The sequence below is a fragment of the Misgurnus anguillicaudatus genome, chromosome 25, assembly GCF_027580225.2.
Source record: "Misgurnus anguillicaudatus chromosome 25, ASM2758022v2, whole genome shotgun sequence".
Classification (NCBI taxonomy): Eukaryota; Metazoa; Chordata; class Actinopteri; order Cypriniformes; family Cobitidae; genus Misgurnus; species Misgurnus anguillicaudatus.
In genome coordinates this window covers 16792720-16808564 of record NC_073361.2, presented here as the reverse complement: position 1 = coordinate 16808564, position 15845 = coordinate 16792720, and the positions used below count along the sequence as shown (strand labels likewise).

At 36.0% G+C, this 15845-nt stretch overlaps 2 protein-coding genes across 6 annotated transcripts in view; both read right to left on the bottom strand.

The window, feature by feature from the left end:
- Nucleotides 1-2353, bottom strand: part of ncoa2 (nuclear receptor coactivator 2) — a 96715-nt gene extending 94362 nt beyond the window's left edge. The window contains exon 1 of one of the 5 annotated variants that reach the window (XM_073863755.1): nt 1775-2353. The gene's annotated coding sequence lies outside the window, so the exon portion shown is untranslated. Of the gene's footprint in view, nt 1-142; nt 338-552; nt 659-1774 lie in introns of those variants that run through there. The other 4 variants (XM_073863756.1, XM_073863757.1, XM_073863754.1 and 1 more) reach the window with 4 other exon arrangements.
- A 142-nt stretch (nt 2354-2495) lies between these two features.
- On the bottom strand, nt 2496-15161 carry tram1 (translocation associated membrane protein 1). The gene is made up of 11 exons (XM_073863759.1): nt 14908-15161; nt 13700-13763; nt 13404-13525; nt 13142-13258; nt 12969-13027; nt 11351-11435; nt 11035-11105; nt 8215-8319; nt 7894-8033; nt 7428-7577; nt 2496-3664 (listed from the first exon to the last, which is right to left on the bottom strand). Exons 1-11 carry the CDS (start codon nt 15028-15030, stop codon nt 3591-3593), a joined length of 1110 nt encoding a protein of 369 aa, XP_073719860.1. The 5' UTR covers nt 15031-15161; the 3' UTR covers nt 2496-3590.
- Nucleotides 15162-15845: the final 684 nt, after the last annotated feature.

Genomic DNA, 15845 nt, shown 5'->3' with positions numbered 1-15845 from the left:
TGGTTTAGCAAGCTAATGCAGGATACCGCCGCGGAACTGTGATTGGATCCTGCACCCAGCGTGTTAAAAATCGCGTTACAAAGCCACACCGAACCGCCATTCACCGGCAAACACAGAGCATTTGTTATGATGTCGGACTTACGGTGTTTTCTTTCCTTTTAAATCCCGTACGTAACGTCCAGCTCTGACCTTCGGGTTGGTGAAACAGCATTATAGTTAACTGCCGCCGCCATGTTCCTCCTGCCTTATGCCTAACGATGGCTGGCTGCTTGTTTATCTCGCCAGCAAAACCTCCCCCACATAGGCTACTACAGGCACCAGTATCTACTCGTTTACTCCAGCCTGCATAGCAACCATGCAGTGAGCAACCGGACAAAATGATGATACAGCAAACATTAGGACACGGTGCTTTACAGTTGGATTGCAATTTTCTTTGCATTTACGACAATAAGAGGGTCTTTTTTGTTTCTAAACAGAAAGTAGATGTTTCATAATATTTTAAGAGAAAATCAAAGCAATGTTTAAAAGACACGCGTTCACAGAAGCTTTTACCTTAAAGTGGTGATGTGGGAGAAAAAGTGTGCCGGAGTGGTCAGGTTTCAAGATGGTGTTGTTATTGCAAACGCCAAAGCAATGTGCACTCTGTTATGAAAGTCATAACATCTCAATTAAACAGAGGACTCTTGTGTAAAACTGTCAAAACAGACATACGTCACGTTAGGTTATGCGATTCATGTCTTATATAACATAATGCATATTAAATAATCTATAGCCTAATGAAAAAAAAAATTTACGAGATAAATGTATGAACTTCTGAACTACAGCTATAGCGGTTTAAGTTAAACCTTATAATCAGAAGTAACTCAACTATTAGTGTATTAAGTATTATTTTTTTATAAATTAAAAGTCCATGCACAAGTAGGCCCAATGATGTAATTTTAAATATTAAATCCAGCCTTGTAAACACTAAAAAGTATCAGTATATCACTTTGTCATTGTACAGAGAATATGGGCTTAATAACTCAGTATCAAAACAAAATCAATTCTTTAATAATATAAACATTTCTTCTACATTGATGATGTACATACCAGCGTTACAGGAATTTCAACACAATTGCTAAAATGAAAAGTACAGTTAGTTTGTGAAATACTAAAATAATCAACTCTAATTCGGATAACAAAATCTTTGGCAGGTGCTAGCTCACATTAACTTGATTTTATTGTAACTGATATCATACAGTTCATGCCTAGTGCGTTTCAGATGGTTTTATACTAACCCCATACGAAAATTAACCATTTTATTTTTGTAAAAGTTTAGTAATCATGTTTTTTGGTGTATTGATTACTATTAGCAAAACCATGGTTTTACTAAAGTAGCCATGGTTTTATGTTTTTTGAAAACCATGGTTATTTTGTGGTAACCACAGTTTTACTACAGTAAATATGGTTTTAATGTTTAACTGTAGTAAAAGCATGGTTAATTTTTGTAAGGGATGTAATGCCGAAACCGAAACTGTTATACAATTTTTCCTATGGTTTAAAAATGTTGGGACCACCACAAAACATGTCTATACACAAATTGAATGTGAAACATAAATGGGCACAGTCAACAAGGTTCGTAAACATAACCGTTTAGTCATTTACGTATATGTAAATTCTCACAAATTTCGCACTTTTTGCTCATATTCAGGGAATTTCATATATCACAAGCCTTAAATACCCCATATTTCCCCACCTCAGTAACTAGATGATTTGGCGTAAAGCCAACGCTTACCGTCATTACTCAGTAGCAATAAAACCCAGATGTGTCAAGTATCCAATCAAAATCCAATCCGCGACATGTTTATTTCCTTCCTATTACATATTTCCACGTGTACGCAGGCGAATATGGCTAAAGGAAGGTCTAGGATTAAGCATTTGTGACTAATCTATAGAGATACAACCGGTGTGATCAAAGGTCTAAACTGAATGTAACTTCTCTCCGAGAGAAATCTGCAAACATTGTGACTTTTGCAACATCACTGTTCACGCTTTCAGATTGGCACGCGCTCGAAAGCAATTGTGAAAGAGCACGTAGCAATTTTTCGCAATAAAACGTACCCAAAGAAACAAAGAGTTGCCGAAAGCATAAACGCGTTTAATAATGTGTAGGAAAGTATAATACTTTGGAGAAAAATATCACATTCAACATACAGAGTGATTAGCCAAACCGAAAAATATCCGTCGGTTCAACGGAAGCATAATCGTGGTGCACAGCGAAGCCACGTGGTCAAACATAGAAATTGCAATGAAAATGAACGAATCAAAGCGATATAAAATAAAAGTCTATTTATATTTCTGCCTTTTGATGAAGATTACCATTTAAAGCATTTTTATACAAAACTGGGCTACACTTGACCTTTTTAAAATGTTTTGAACCTTTTTTACAGTTCACTGCAAACATCCAGAAACAGAAAATCATTTAAAAAGAAACAAACAATGCATTAAATTACAGATAGATGGCCAAAATACACTTTTCTTTATTAATGTATTCACTGTTTATCTTGCTAATGGTTTGTACTTGGGTAAAAGAAAGGTAAAATAACAATGCTCGTTCTTTATTAAATTTCATTCTCTATATATATTGTTTTTCTTAAAACATGAACTCCTGTGAACATTATGAATAATATTTCCCGAGAGCTTATATTAACATTCTGACCACAGTCTTAAGACCGCACTGGAACAACACAAGTGATTTGTCATATTTAATGTCTTATCTATACTGAACAGCAAACTCAGCTGTGCAAAGGTCAAGATTGAAAGGCAGAATCTATTGACACATCAAAAGCACATTGCTTTTGTTCTTTATAACTTTGTTCCTTCGCTAAATAAACTTTATTGTGGAACATCAAACTTTTTGGTTAACTTGACCAATCAGGCAGTGCAGTTGATGGAATTTATAACGTGTTACAATATAAAAAGGCATCAAATGCATGTTTTATGACTGAGATCTCTTCCTAGCTGCAAAAACTGTGACAATGCTTTTATACCACACAACAAACAAAGCAAAGACTTTAAATTCATATGCATAGAATCAAATCAACAAAAATTGTGAGGCTTCACAAACTGTTAAATATAACCCCGATTTTAAGCTTGAGTTAAAATACTGGATCATTTCTCTAGGTTCTGTCATAATGTATGATCAGGCACTTGTAAATAAGTATTTCCACAGCGTTCATGTTTAAGGTATGAATGGATCGTGGTTTAAAATGGGGATTGTAGCTTCAAGCAAATAAAGCAAAGAGTGTTTGGGCAATTAGGAAAACAATGTGTGTAGGTGTGTGTGTGTGTGTGTGTGGAGGGGGTTATGGACTGGGGTGTCCTCTCTATCACCCAATACCACTTTTCCTTAAGCCCTTCTTGTAATTACACAAAACAGTGAGATGGTTTAATAGTAATACAGCAATCAACATCCTGAAAAGATGAAGGATTTGCCATATTGCCAAGTTTTCTTCAGATAAACAAGAGGGGAAAGGGAAAAGGGACTGGAGAGAGGAATCATCAGGCTGATTTCAGCCTGAACAGAGTACAGACGCTGGGAATTGGGGAGTTTACGATGACTTCTCCTTCCTCGATCTGGGGGAATCTGCTCTGCTGGCACCTACAGATCCGTTCACACCATTAGCTGTGATAAACAAAAATGAGAGACTTGACGTAAGTTAGCTATTTATTTTTATTGTCTAGAGCCAAGTATATATTGTTTACTATAGAAAACACCAATTAGACCCAGATCTGGACTTAAAGGATTAGTCCTTTTTAAAAAAAAACACCATGTCATCCAAAATGTGCATTTCTTTCTTTGTTCAGTCGAGAAGAAATTATGTTTTTTGAGGAAAACATTCCAGGATTTTTCTAATTTTAATGGACTTTAACGGAACTCAAAACTCTAAAGGATCCCAAACGAGGCATAAGGGTCTTATCTAGTGAAACGATTGTCATTTTTGATAAAAATAATGCACTTTTAAACCACAACTTCTCGTCTATCTTCGGTCCTGTGACGCCCCAGCGCGACCTCACGTAATTGTGTAATGATGTTGAAAGGTCACGTGTTACCAGGCACGTGCACACATAGACATCAAAGGGGGCTTGAGCACCTGCCCTTTTTATTCCTGGAGAAAAAGTGCCCTTTTTTTCTGGGGTGCTTTAACTGATGTCTGTCTGTTTCTTGTGTTTTTTACTTGTTACTTATTTAATTTAACATGAATTTATTCATGAGATTTAAACTCTTATAAAAGAAAAATAGCGCTATTTGTGGTACACAAACGGTTAACGATGAGTCCCGCCTCCAAAACTCACATCGCTAATATGATTGGCTTTACCTTTTCTAAGTACCGCCTCTCTAACCTACTTCGCTTTATGATTGGTCTTGTCTTTACTTGTGTATGCTGCATTCGCGCTTGTAAAAAGCGCCAAATCTCAGCCTGAACGAGACGCGATGTGCATGATTATGCAGGCAGCTACCGGTAAGTGTGTGAGGAAGAAAGCATTCTTATATTAACAGTTTTATGCACAAAATATGGGACACGTTATTACACATAACGATTCAGGGACATTGTTTTCCACGACAATCCCATATTAACCTGAAGAGTTGCAAACTTGCAACAGTATAGTGTATGTAGTTTAAACAGACTGCTCATGAAATAAGAAAGCACAAACAATAAAATAATTGCTAACTACAGTAGTAAGCTTTTTTTGTTTGCGTTTTTTGTAATGGCTGTTAAATAAGTAGCCTATAATGTGTGTTACTGGAGTGATGTAGTAGATTGGGGAGAAATCTGATGGTTCAGTATTTTACTTGCCCAGTCTGAATTTTTACTGACATCACCAAAAAGTAAAATATAAAATAGGCCTAATCTATATTTGTTGTTTCTGACATGTGTAACCCTAATAAATATGAAACCTAAGATTAAAGGTGCCAAATGATGTGTTGCCATAATATGTTAAATTGTTCTTTGGCAAAGAAGGCACTTTATTAAGTGCAAAAATTATCCAGAAACATTTTCACATGTCCATTTTACAAGCCTAGAATTTGTCATTTGAATGAAATGTTCTATTTTTGCCCTATTTGAAAGGGTCATAAATAATAATGTTAAGCTCTGCTCTGAGGCTCATGCCAGAAGCTCACATTAGTAAACAGACCTTATATGTTGAGCCCTTATCAGACAAAAATACAGATTTTGATTAACAACTAATTGCAAACTAATAGAACTTCAGCTAAACGCTAGCATATAGCATTTATTGGCATGTAACACTACTCAGCAGTCACAATTTTGTTTTTAGCATTTTAACAAATTTGTAATTAATGTGTAATTTAATGTTTTCAAAACATGCACATTGTGTAATGGTTTCCTTTGCTGCTCTATAAACCTAGAATACTAAGGAGACCAGGGTTTCTGTGTGAACTGATTATTTTGTAGACATCTTTTGAAAATGAAACAATTGCATGAGTTTGAGGAAGATAAAATTAATTAACTTTTTAAATAAATTTTAAGGAAGTCAGAATTGCGTTAATATATATACTTTTTTGTTTAAAAAAATAAAAAAAAAAATACATAATTATGAGAAGTGCCCTTTATTTCACTTGAGCCCCTGCCCCTTAAAATGTCTGTGCACGTCCCTGCGTGTTACAAATATGAAACGTACATTTGCTGACCATTTTAAACAATAAACTGACACAAAGACATTAATTAGTATCATTCCACATACAACAACGTCAGAACGGTCCTCTTTCTCCACACTTGTAAACACTGGGGCGTAGTTTTGCATACGTCATCCGTGACCTCTTGACGTGATGACATATTGCGTGAGGTCGCGCTGGCACGTCACACGCACGGAAGAAGACGATAAGTTGTGGTTTAAAAGTGCATATTTTTAATTTATCTTGACAAAAATGACAATCGTTTCGCTAGATAAGACCCTCATGCCTCGTTTGGGATCGTTTAGAGTCTTTTAAAACTCCGTTTAATAAACTGTTAAGTGATGAGTTAAGTGTTGGGGTCCATTAAAGTCCATTAAAATGAGAAAAATCCTGGAATGTTTTCCTCAAAAAACATAATTTCTTCTCGACTGAACAAAGAAAAACATCAACATTTTGGATGACATGGTGGTGAGTAAATTATCTGGATTTTTTTTCACGCCATTGACCACGAATGTCTTTCGTGTCACTCAGCACGAAAAACATGTAGAAACCAAAACATAAAATTACATCCTAACCCAAACCCCAAATCTAATCCTAACCCCAAGCAATGAGAAAACAAAATATAAAATGACACGAAAAGTCAAAGTCGTGCTTCAAATTTTATACAAATTCATGCTGAGTGACACGAAAAAGACATTCGTGCTCAATGGCACAAAAAAGCGGAAAATTGTGTCCATGAATATGAATAAATCAATCAAATATTTTGTGACTATACCACCACTTGCCTTGAGTTTCATTGTGTTGATATATCACATAAAACAATGAATTTGGTTAAAGGTGCAGTGTGTAATTTTTAAAAGGATCTCTTGACAGAAATGCAAAATAATATTCAAAACTATATTATCATTGGTGTATAAAGACTTTTTTTATAATGAACCGTTATGTTTTATTACCTTAGAATGAGACGTTTTTATCTACATACACAGAGGGTCCCCTTACGTGGAAGTCGCCATTTTGTGCCGCCATATTTCTACAGAAACCCTTAACGGACAAACTTTTTTACTAAGTTGTCGATGACATTTTTTTTGTGGTGGCTACGGTAGCTTTTCTATGCGTCTCAAAAGCGAGGGAAGAGCAGTGGACTGAGCCATTGGTTGCAATTCGCAACCTCACCACTAGAAGCCACTAAAATTTACACACTGCACCTTTAATGCATCTACTGTTGTCGGTCACTTAATTTGATTTCAATGTAAACCTGTACAATGTAAGTTTGTACTTTTATTTTACTACTTACTTTATACACACTTTTACAGTCTAATTTATTTGCTTGTTATATGTTTGTATTTTTTAACACCAGATAGGAGCAGCACTCCTAATTTCATTTTATACAAAGCTATATAATGACCATAAAGGTTTTCTTTTCAATTTCAATTTCAAATCAGTCCATCTGTTGATTCTTGTGGACGAAAAACATGCTGAATGTCATGACAACGGCACATCCTAGAAAGTCTCCAAGATACTATTTAGGACTTTTTCTAGGAATTATAACAGTCGGAATGGTGCCGAAAAGAAAATTAAGAGACTGGAAACTGTTAGAAGTTAAAACAAATACCCCACTTTTAAAACATGCAATATTCTAGATTGGAAAACTACAATCTTCATCATTAGTCAGAGCTACTAAATCCAACTTTTCCATCTTTATTAGTGTAGGATGTCCCCCAAAAAGAGGTAAAACAAGCCAACCACTAACCTTTCTTTGATTTGCCTTTAGAAGAGGATGATTTCTTCTTCAAGGCTTGAGTCTGTGCGAGTTCTCTCCATCGTCGCAGCTGGAAGTTGATAAATTTCCACATCATAAAAGCCTGAGTGGTGCAAATTGCAGCCAGGACCGTCACACGAAGATACAAAGAGGGATTATTACAAGCAACTCCAACAATAATAAAGCAAAAGATCATCAGTGCTTTTCCATCCCCTGGTCTTTAACTAAATACAGTCCACTTTCAGTCAAACTTTCATAATGTGATTACAAATGTTGAATTATTTCTGCATTTAAAGCAAACGTAATAACAGTTTTTTAAAGATTGTCTCTACCCAGTAGATTTCCTCATAGTAGGTTACCACTGTTTGTGCTAACATTAAACTAACATTTGCTTTGGATTATTATGAGTGCTACCTTCGTCCCACATACAAAACCCTGAGATAACCTGCTTACCGAACAACCAGCACATTAAAGTTTCCCTCTGCGATATTCAGACCCTGTTTCTCTGCTCCAGCCAGCCCAAATCCCACAGTAAGTACAGACAGAGAAAGAGTCAACAACCGGCCCAGCACAAACAGAACAGCCCACACTGTAAACCTGTTAACATACACAAAAACAGCTTAATAATGGCAAACAATCCTTTCCAGCTTAACAGTCTGAAGGAATCTGATTCAATACGTATTTAGTAGAAATGCCATTTTATTTCTGCCCATGCACAGTGCATATTACGAAAGGCGTTAATAAACCGCACTTGATCCTTCCATTGGATGGCACTTACCCAGTCTGCCTATCTTCATGACTGAAGTAAATGAGTCTGGATACATGGAAGAGGAGTTCAACGAAGTAATGCAAAACCAGCAACACCAGGCCCAAACGGTTCAGACTGGAAAAAAACACAAAATTCATAGTTTAAACACAAGAAAATCACAGAAAGTAGCTTCACTGTAAGTTCTTTTGCAGTTACTTCATTTGTCAATCACATTCACACATCTTAACATGTGTCTTAACAAACAGCCTATTAGAAAACATTAGGGATTTGTGCAGGTTGTACCAATTAGAGTCGCACAAATTAAGTGAAAGACAAAATGTTGCTGCTACTAGGTTGCAAGTACACAAATTAGATTTGCATAACAGAAGTTTTAAAATCATGTCAGACATTTTACATTAGCATGTATGCATTTGACAGATGCTTTATTCAATGCACACTGATGCTACTGTATACATTTTACCAGTATGTATGTGTGTTCCCTGGGATCGAACCCGTGGCTAATACAATGCTCCACCTACAGAGCTACAGGGATCATCAACTTCTTTCACAAAGTAATCTAGGGCTGTGTGATATTGAAGAAAAATGTTAAATAATCAGATATTTGATATGTGGTACAATATTAATTTTTCTAAAATCAATTTAAATTGTATTAAAATATATTTCTTAAAAATTATAACACCGACATTTTACATTTCAGGGGAAAGAAAGCATCACTAAAAACCTAAAAATCACTACACTCTGAAAGTGAACAGCCATGTTTTACTGTTGCATAAAACAATGTATACAAACAAACAAAAAAATTTAAATCTTGCATTTAATGTAAATCATTGTAATGTGCATGTGTACGACATTTAAATATTTTTGATATATTGTGCTGCCCCTGTGTGCCAGATACTATAATATCTACTTTGACCTAAACAGGGTAAACTTCAAATTCAAGGACCTTTCAAGGACCTTCCAGGTCCAATACCCTCAAATTCAAGGACTAAACACATTTCAAGTGAGAGCAAGGTAACATCGTGTTACCTTTTTAGATACATTGCTTAAGATTCCTTTCTAGGGAACTCGCGCTGCGTCACTGCGGTGACACTTTAGGGACGCCTCCAATGGTAAGTGCGTCTGAATGTGTATATCAAATTCAACCAATGGTGAGGCTTAACGACAAAGACAGGGTGACGCGGAGCCAGGAAGTATATCGCTATCTAAATATTGCCCAAGACGGCGTTACAGGGACGCAGGAAGTATGGCAAGGAAGAGGCAACGTCTCGTTCCCTTCTCAGGGAACAACAGTTACATACGTAACCCGAGACATTTTCATGTGTCAAACACAATTATGCAAAAAAGCATTTTGGTATGAATCAACATTCGCATACAGAAGATATAAGCATTTAAAATAGGAAATAATATGGATTTTTTTTCCCAAAAACTTCCCAGGGCCTTGAATTTGTTTACCCAAATTCACAAAATGTTAAGGATTTCCAAGACCCGTTGGAACCCTGCCTAAAACTTTGTCTACTAAAAGTACTTAAGGCTGTCACAATGATAAAATAATTGTCTCATCGCAATTATTTGACCTCATCGTGATGATTTCAGATCACCGCAATGATTGCACATCTCTCTAAAAAACACAAGAGGGAGCTGCAGCGCCTGTATAAATGAGACAGTATCAGATGGAGCTCCTTAACTGACAGTGTAACACGATACATTACCAAGCTATTTCATAATTCCAAATTTATGGAAATGAAGAATGCTAATCTTAAGGATCTGTAATGAATGTATTTCTTTGCAGCCACAGACGTGGTCTAGTACTAATATGACCCGAGTAGGATTACTACTATTTAAGGCCTTATTTTGATTCCATTTTTATGTTCAGTTATATTTCAGACACTTTATTGTGTTTATTTCTTATGAAGAATTTTCAGTGTATTAATATTTACTATCAGGCAAAATATTTAATTTAAATAAATCACAACAATGTGTGAAAACTATTTTATGAACAAACAAAAAAATATGTTAATTAAATGTCAAAGCCCTAAAACAGGCAATTAATCGTCATAATGTCACAATTTATGAGACATTTAACCGCCAGTCAATTTCATAATCGTGACAGCCCCAAAAGTACTAAAATAAAATCGCTCGTTTACAGCAAACCATTTGCAATATTTCGATACTTTCGGTATAGTGTGTTGCCCTATAGTACTCCCAGCATCGAAAATACATTTTGGTCCAAAAATAAACAAAATTACGATTCCACTCAGCATCGTCCTCTCTTTCACGTCTGCTGCGAATGCACGTGCACAGTGACGCTGCTGACGTGTTATCCTCAGACAGGTTTGCGAAGATTTTTTTCTTTCAAACTTACAGTGTGTGTCTCCCTCAGACTGTAAACGAAGCTCGGGCACAAAAAAAGCTGAGGTGCAGCAGATAACACATCAGCAGCTTTGTACATCAGCCGCGTCACTGCAGTCTCGTGCACACCGTTCACAACAGACCCGGAAGAGAAGACAATGCCGAACAAAGTCACAATTTTTGTCATTTTTGGACCAAAATGTATTTTCGATGCTTCAACACATTCTAACTGACCCCCTGATGTCACATGGACTACTTTGATGATGTTTTTATTACCTTTCTGGACATGGACAGTATACCGTACATACATTTTCAATGGAGGGTCAGAAAGCTCTTGGACTAAATCTAAAACATCTTAAACTGTGTTTCCGAAGATGTACAGAGGCCTTACGAGTTTTGAACGGCATGAGGGCATGATATTTTCATTTTTGACTGAACTATCCCTTTAAGATGAATAAAAATGATAAATAAATCGCTTACTTCAGAATGTAGGCTCCCGCGATGTGGGCCAGGTAAAGACTTATATAAACAAGCTGACGAGGAATGTCTTCCTGAAAAATAAAACGAGGGACAAACAGCATTTATTAAAATATCCAAATAAACACAGTGACCGCAAAAACCAAACCATTCTTTCTTGCATAGCATGTTTATATCCAAAAATGGCAACAGTGATTGTCCATTGTCAGGTCTCCACTAAATTTCCCTTAAGTAAACATTTGGTAAACATGGAACAACATCCTCAACAAAGATGATCTTGATTTTAGCAAGTTCCACTGAAAGCTCATTGTTCACTCACTTTCTTGGCCTTCTGAAAGTAAAGCTCAGGGATTGCATGGAGCCAGTAGCCGAGCTGACAAATGTAGTAGAACTTCATCTGGAATCTGAAACACACGAGGAACTCCTTTAGCATCTCTGTGACTTGTGCAAATAAAACATCAATGATAATTGTGTTTACAAGCTGTGTGTTACATACAGTGGGTCTACGAGAATCAGAAGAGAGAATTAAAGGGTAAGCTAATGCAGGATAATTTGATCAGCATCGTCGCAGTAGCTTTTGAACAACGCTCTTGATGTGAACCAGCTTGGCGGATCAGTTTACAGTCGATGTAACTAATGCCGGCTCGTGCAGCGGATAATCCGAAAGCTCACAGTGGAGATAGGGAATGTGTACCTTTAATATTCAACCCATCTTCTCAAGCCTTAACACACAATTGTCACTATCGTGCTATTTACCACCATATCCTATGATGAAACAAGTAGTTTAATCCAACACAAAATATTGTTTTTTATTTAAAAAAAAACTTTGGGTGACTAATTGGTTGTAAAGGTTATGACTTAATCAAACAGAGCATCAAACAAAAATAGCATGTGTGTAGTACGCATACCAGTCCTTCCAGAAAAACGTGGAGTTTTTTTGTGATTGTTGCGGGCAAAAATCCTTGATCTTGTGGCATGTTTTCTTAAAAAATGTAATGGAATATTCGGGATATTTATGCAATTTTATGCGAGGAAATTGCGGAAGCTTCCCAAAATTGCGGGAGCTTGCCAAAACTGTTTGCAGCTTTTCGTTGATGTTCACGTTGCGTAATTACGTCACTTCCTAACATTCCCATTACAACAGGGGACATGGCTGCACATATGTGAAGTAAATGTAACATTTTTCAACTTTCTGCTAAGATATATATGACTTTTTGCTATGAAAATGCGAGTATTATAAAATCATGCAAGCCCCGCATATTTTGCGAGCAGAAATCTGCAATTTATGCGGTGAAAGTGCAGCGTATTTAAAAAATGTGGCGTTCACATAAATATGCGGACTTTGGCTGATTATGCATTGAATCATCCGATCGCATCATCACGTCTTTCTGGGGGGACTGGCATACAGTAAAATAGGAAGTACTTAATTTTTATTACTTTACATGGTTTGCACCCTAAATAGTACCAGTTACCTACAACAGTGGTTCCCAAACTTTTTCAGTGTGCGGCCCCCTTGTGTACGGTGCATTCCTTCATGGCCCCCCAAAGAACATTTGTGACAAAAAACTGTTCTAAAACTCAACATTTTAATTAAAAAAACATTAAATTATACAAAAACGTAGTGCTTTTGGTTATTAGCCTTATTTTTTTTTAGGTTTAATTACACAGAATTCATGATAAATTAATGTATTTCATAAAATGTCATAAAACTGGGGCCCCCTTGGCAACATCTCGCGGCCCCCAGTTTGAAAACCACTGACCTACAACATTATTCCTAACGGATAAATATTGTTATCAATGCTCAGTTTTCCACTGCCTGCATCACACCCAGGGGTCTCTCATGAAATTCAAAACTCAGCTGAAAGGGTTAAGCCAAATTTAAACATGAATAAATATCAATACTTTCATTTCCCAAAATCTCTGACAGCGTTACTTACGGCATAAGGGTGTGCGGGTAGCCTTCCCACAGACTTACGGGGTTGGACAGGAGATTCTCCTTTATATGAGACAGATTAAATCATAAATAAAACTTTTACTAAACAGACAGATCTACACACAGATCTAAACACAAGCTGCTATTTATGTGAAACAAGAGTGCTAAAACCCTTACGGAGACAAGAATGCTGGCTCCCCAAAGGCAGGAAAAGAGGTAAAAGGCACTTAGTTGACCAGACTCATTGAACTTGCTGTGCTTGGTTTTGGAGAAGTGCATCTTCCTGTTGATTTTCTAAACAGTCGGGTAATCGAGTAAATGGAAAAGCAAATGACAATATTCATAGCTTAATTAAACGGTACTTAAACACTAGGGTTTACACTGACATTTATGCAGAAAACAACACAATGCAGTCATTCGGTTAAAACTGGATACTTACATCTAGGACATATTCCTGAATAATGGCGTGCATGATGATGGCCACCAGCATGTAGAAGAAAACAGTTGCCATATCTTTAAGACCATAGTGAAAGTAATTCACAGCAGTTTCCTCAGGACCACCTAAAATTTAAAGACAATCAAAATGCAAGCATAAGGATGAGAATACCGCTTCAAAAAATGGTATAATAAATGACTAAATTTGTCTGTGGGATAATATTTTTTTTATTATTACAGAATGACAGAAATAGTTAAATGTTACTGTTAATAATAATAATGCAATGCGGTCATACTTACCACTTGCTGGAATGGTGACATTGTATTGCACAGTGATGAACAAAACCGCTACCTTTGATGTAATCTGCACGAAAGGCAGTCAGTCAATATACACAGCATTAATTTTTTACTAACTGGTTATATTCTGCTATACAATCTATATTGTCTATATACATGTAATTGAATATTAATAACACTATACATAGCATTATTTATTTTTGTCTGCTTATATTTGATAACATGCCTTATATAGTCTGTATATAAATAATATACAAAGCATTATTTATTTTTCTTCGGCTTAAATTTCACCATACAGTTTATGTTGTCTATTTACATACACATGTTATTCAATAGTGATAATAATTATAAAATACACAAATTATGTGTACGCTGCTTTTACTTGCAATGACTAGTATGGCTAAAGCTACACGCAATTGTACAAATATTTAATAAAAACAAACTTTGTTATCTTTATTTTAACTAAAAATTACAATATCAGCACCTAATGCTCAGGTAAACTCCAATTCCCATAATGCACTAGCACAGGCTCTGCTATTCAGTAAACTATCGGCCAAATCAGACCGATGTGTGTACACGCACTCTTTAGCTAGTAATGATAGTGAAAAGTCCATTTTTTGCTATTAGTAGATGTGTTTTGTTTCTAATAATCTGGGTTTGATGTGCAGAAGATCCTCGTGCTGTTGACAGACCGCTCAGTCATTCTCGGATTGCCACGTAACACTTCATCTGCGCGTGAAAGTACCGATGCAGGAACAACGTTACGCAATTATATTAAAACCAATTGTGCCATTCCATCCGGCACTTATTTTACTCTAACAATTGAGCATTTTTGCTTTTAATCTGCATTCTTTACGTTGCCTAAATGGTTTTAACGGAAACCCCGAGCATCACGTCTGTTACAATCAAAATTGACAACGAGTTGAATGTGTTAAGTAAATCGTGTACTATAACACCTATTTTAATGAATCAGCAAAAATAGTACATAAAGAGCATTTCATATATTAAAGAAACTCAAAACGTAACGTAATTTAGTGTATGTGCCGTTAAAGGAAGTGAAACGTAAGGGATAAGCTCAAACTGTGACTCGTGACAGAGCATAAAGGATCTGTGGGATTGTCTAAAAATAAACCCGATCAGCTTAATTTCTTAGCTTTTCGTGGGTGTGTTTAGAAATTTGCAAGAGTAATTGAACGGGAGATGATTCGTACCTCAAACATCAGACCGAGCAGGAACACCATAGCAATACAAGACACAATATCCGCGTGGTTCTGGATTACAAACTCGTGGCTGAGCACTGGCGGGTTCTTGTTCGTCTTTTTTCGGATGCCCATTTTGCTGAATGTTGAGATAACTTTTGGTGACCAAACTCAATGTGTGAGTGAGGAACACGTCTTCACTATTGTTATCTGGCAGGAACGTCAGTCCTTACGCCTACTTCTGTCTTTCTTCTTCTACTCTCTTTTTAGTCGATGGCGCTTTGTACAATGATATAATTTGCAGTAGCGCCATCTGCTGGACTGGAGTGATTTAGACACCACAACGCTACAATACACATAATAAAGCACATTTTTATCTTTACAATTTTATTCTTTATTATTAAGAGAACGTTATCTGCTTTTATTTGCTCCTTTCAGTGTTCAAGTATTGGTTACGTCTTTAATTTACATTACATTTATTTATTAAGTAAGGACTTTTAAACCAAAGCAATTTATAAAAGAGGAACATCACAAGTAATTACAAAACGATACAATTATGATCCATAAATTTAATAATTTAGCTATAATAAATTAAGTAAAATTAAATGACAATGGTTGCAATTCTCTTTTCAGGTACAATTATGCATTTGGCAGACTTTTATGCATGGTGACTTACAGTGCATTAAAGCTACATTATATACTATCAGTAGGCGGTTCCCTAGGGATTTAACCCATGACCTTTGTGCTGCAAACACAATGTTTTAATCACTGAACTGGAGGAACACCATAATTTACATTATATTAAATTATAAAACATTATATTGAAATTTATTTACATAAAAAATTTATGAATACGTGATATTAAATGAAACCAAGAAGGTACATTTTTACCACTGCAGATTGATTAATAATGTTACATTACACAAAAACACATTCGCTGGAACATGTAC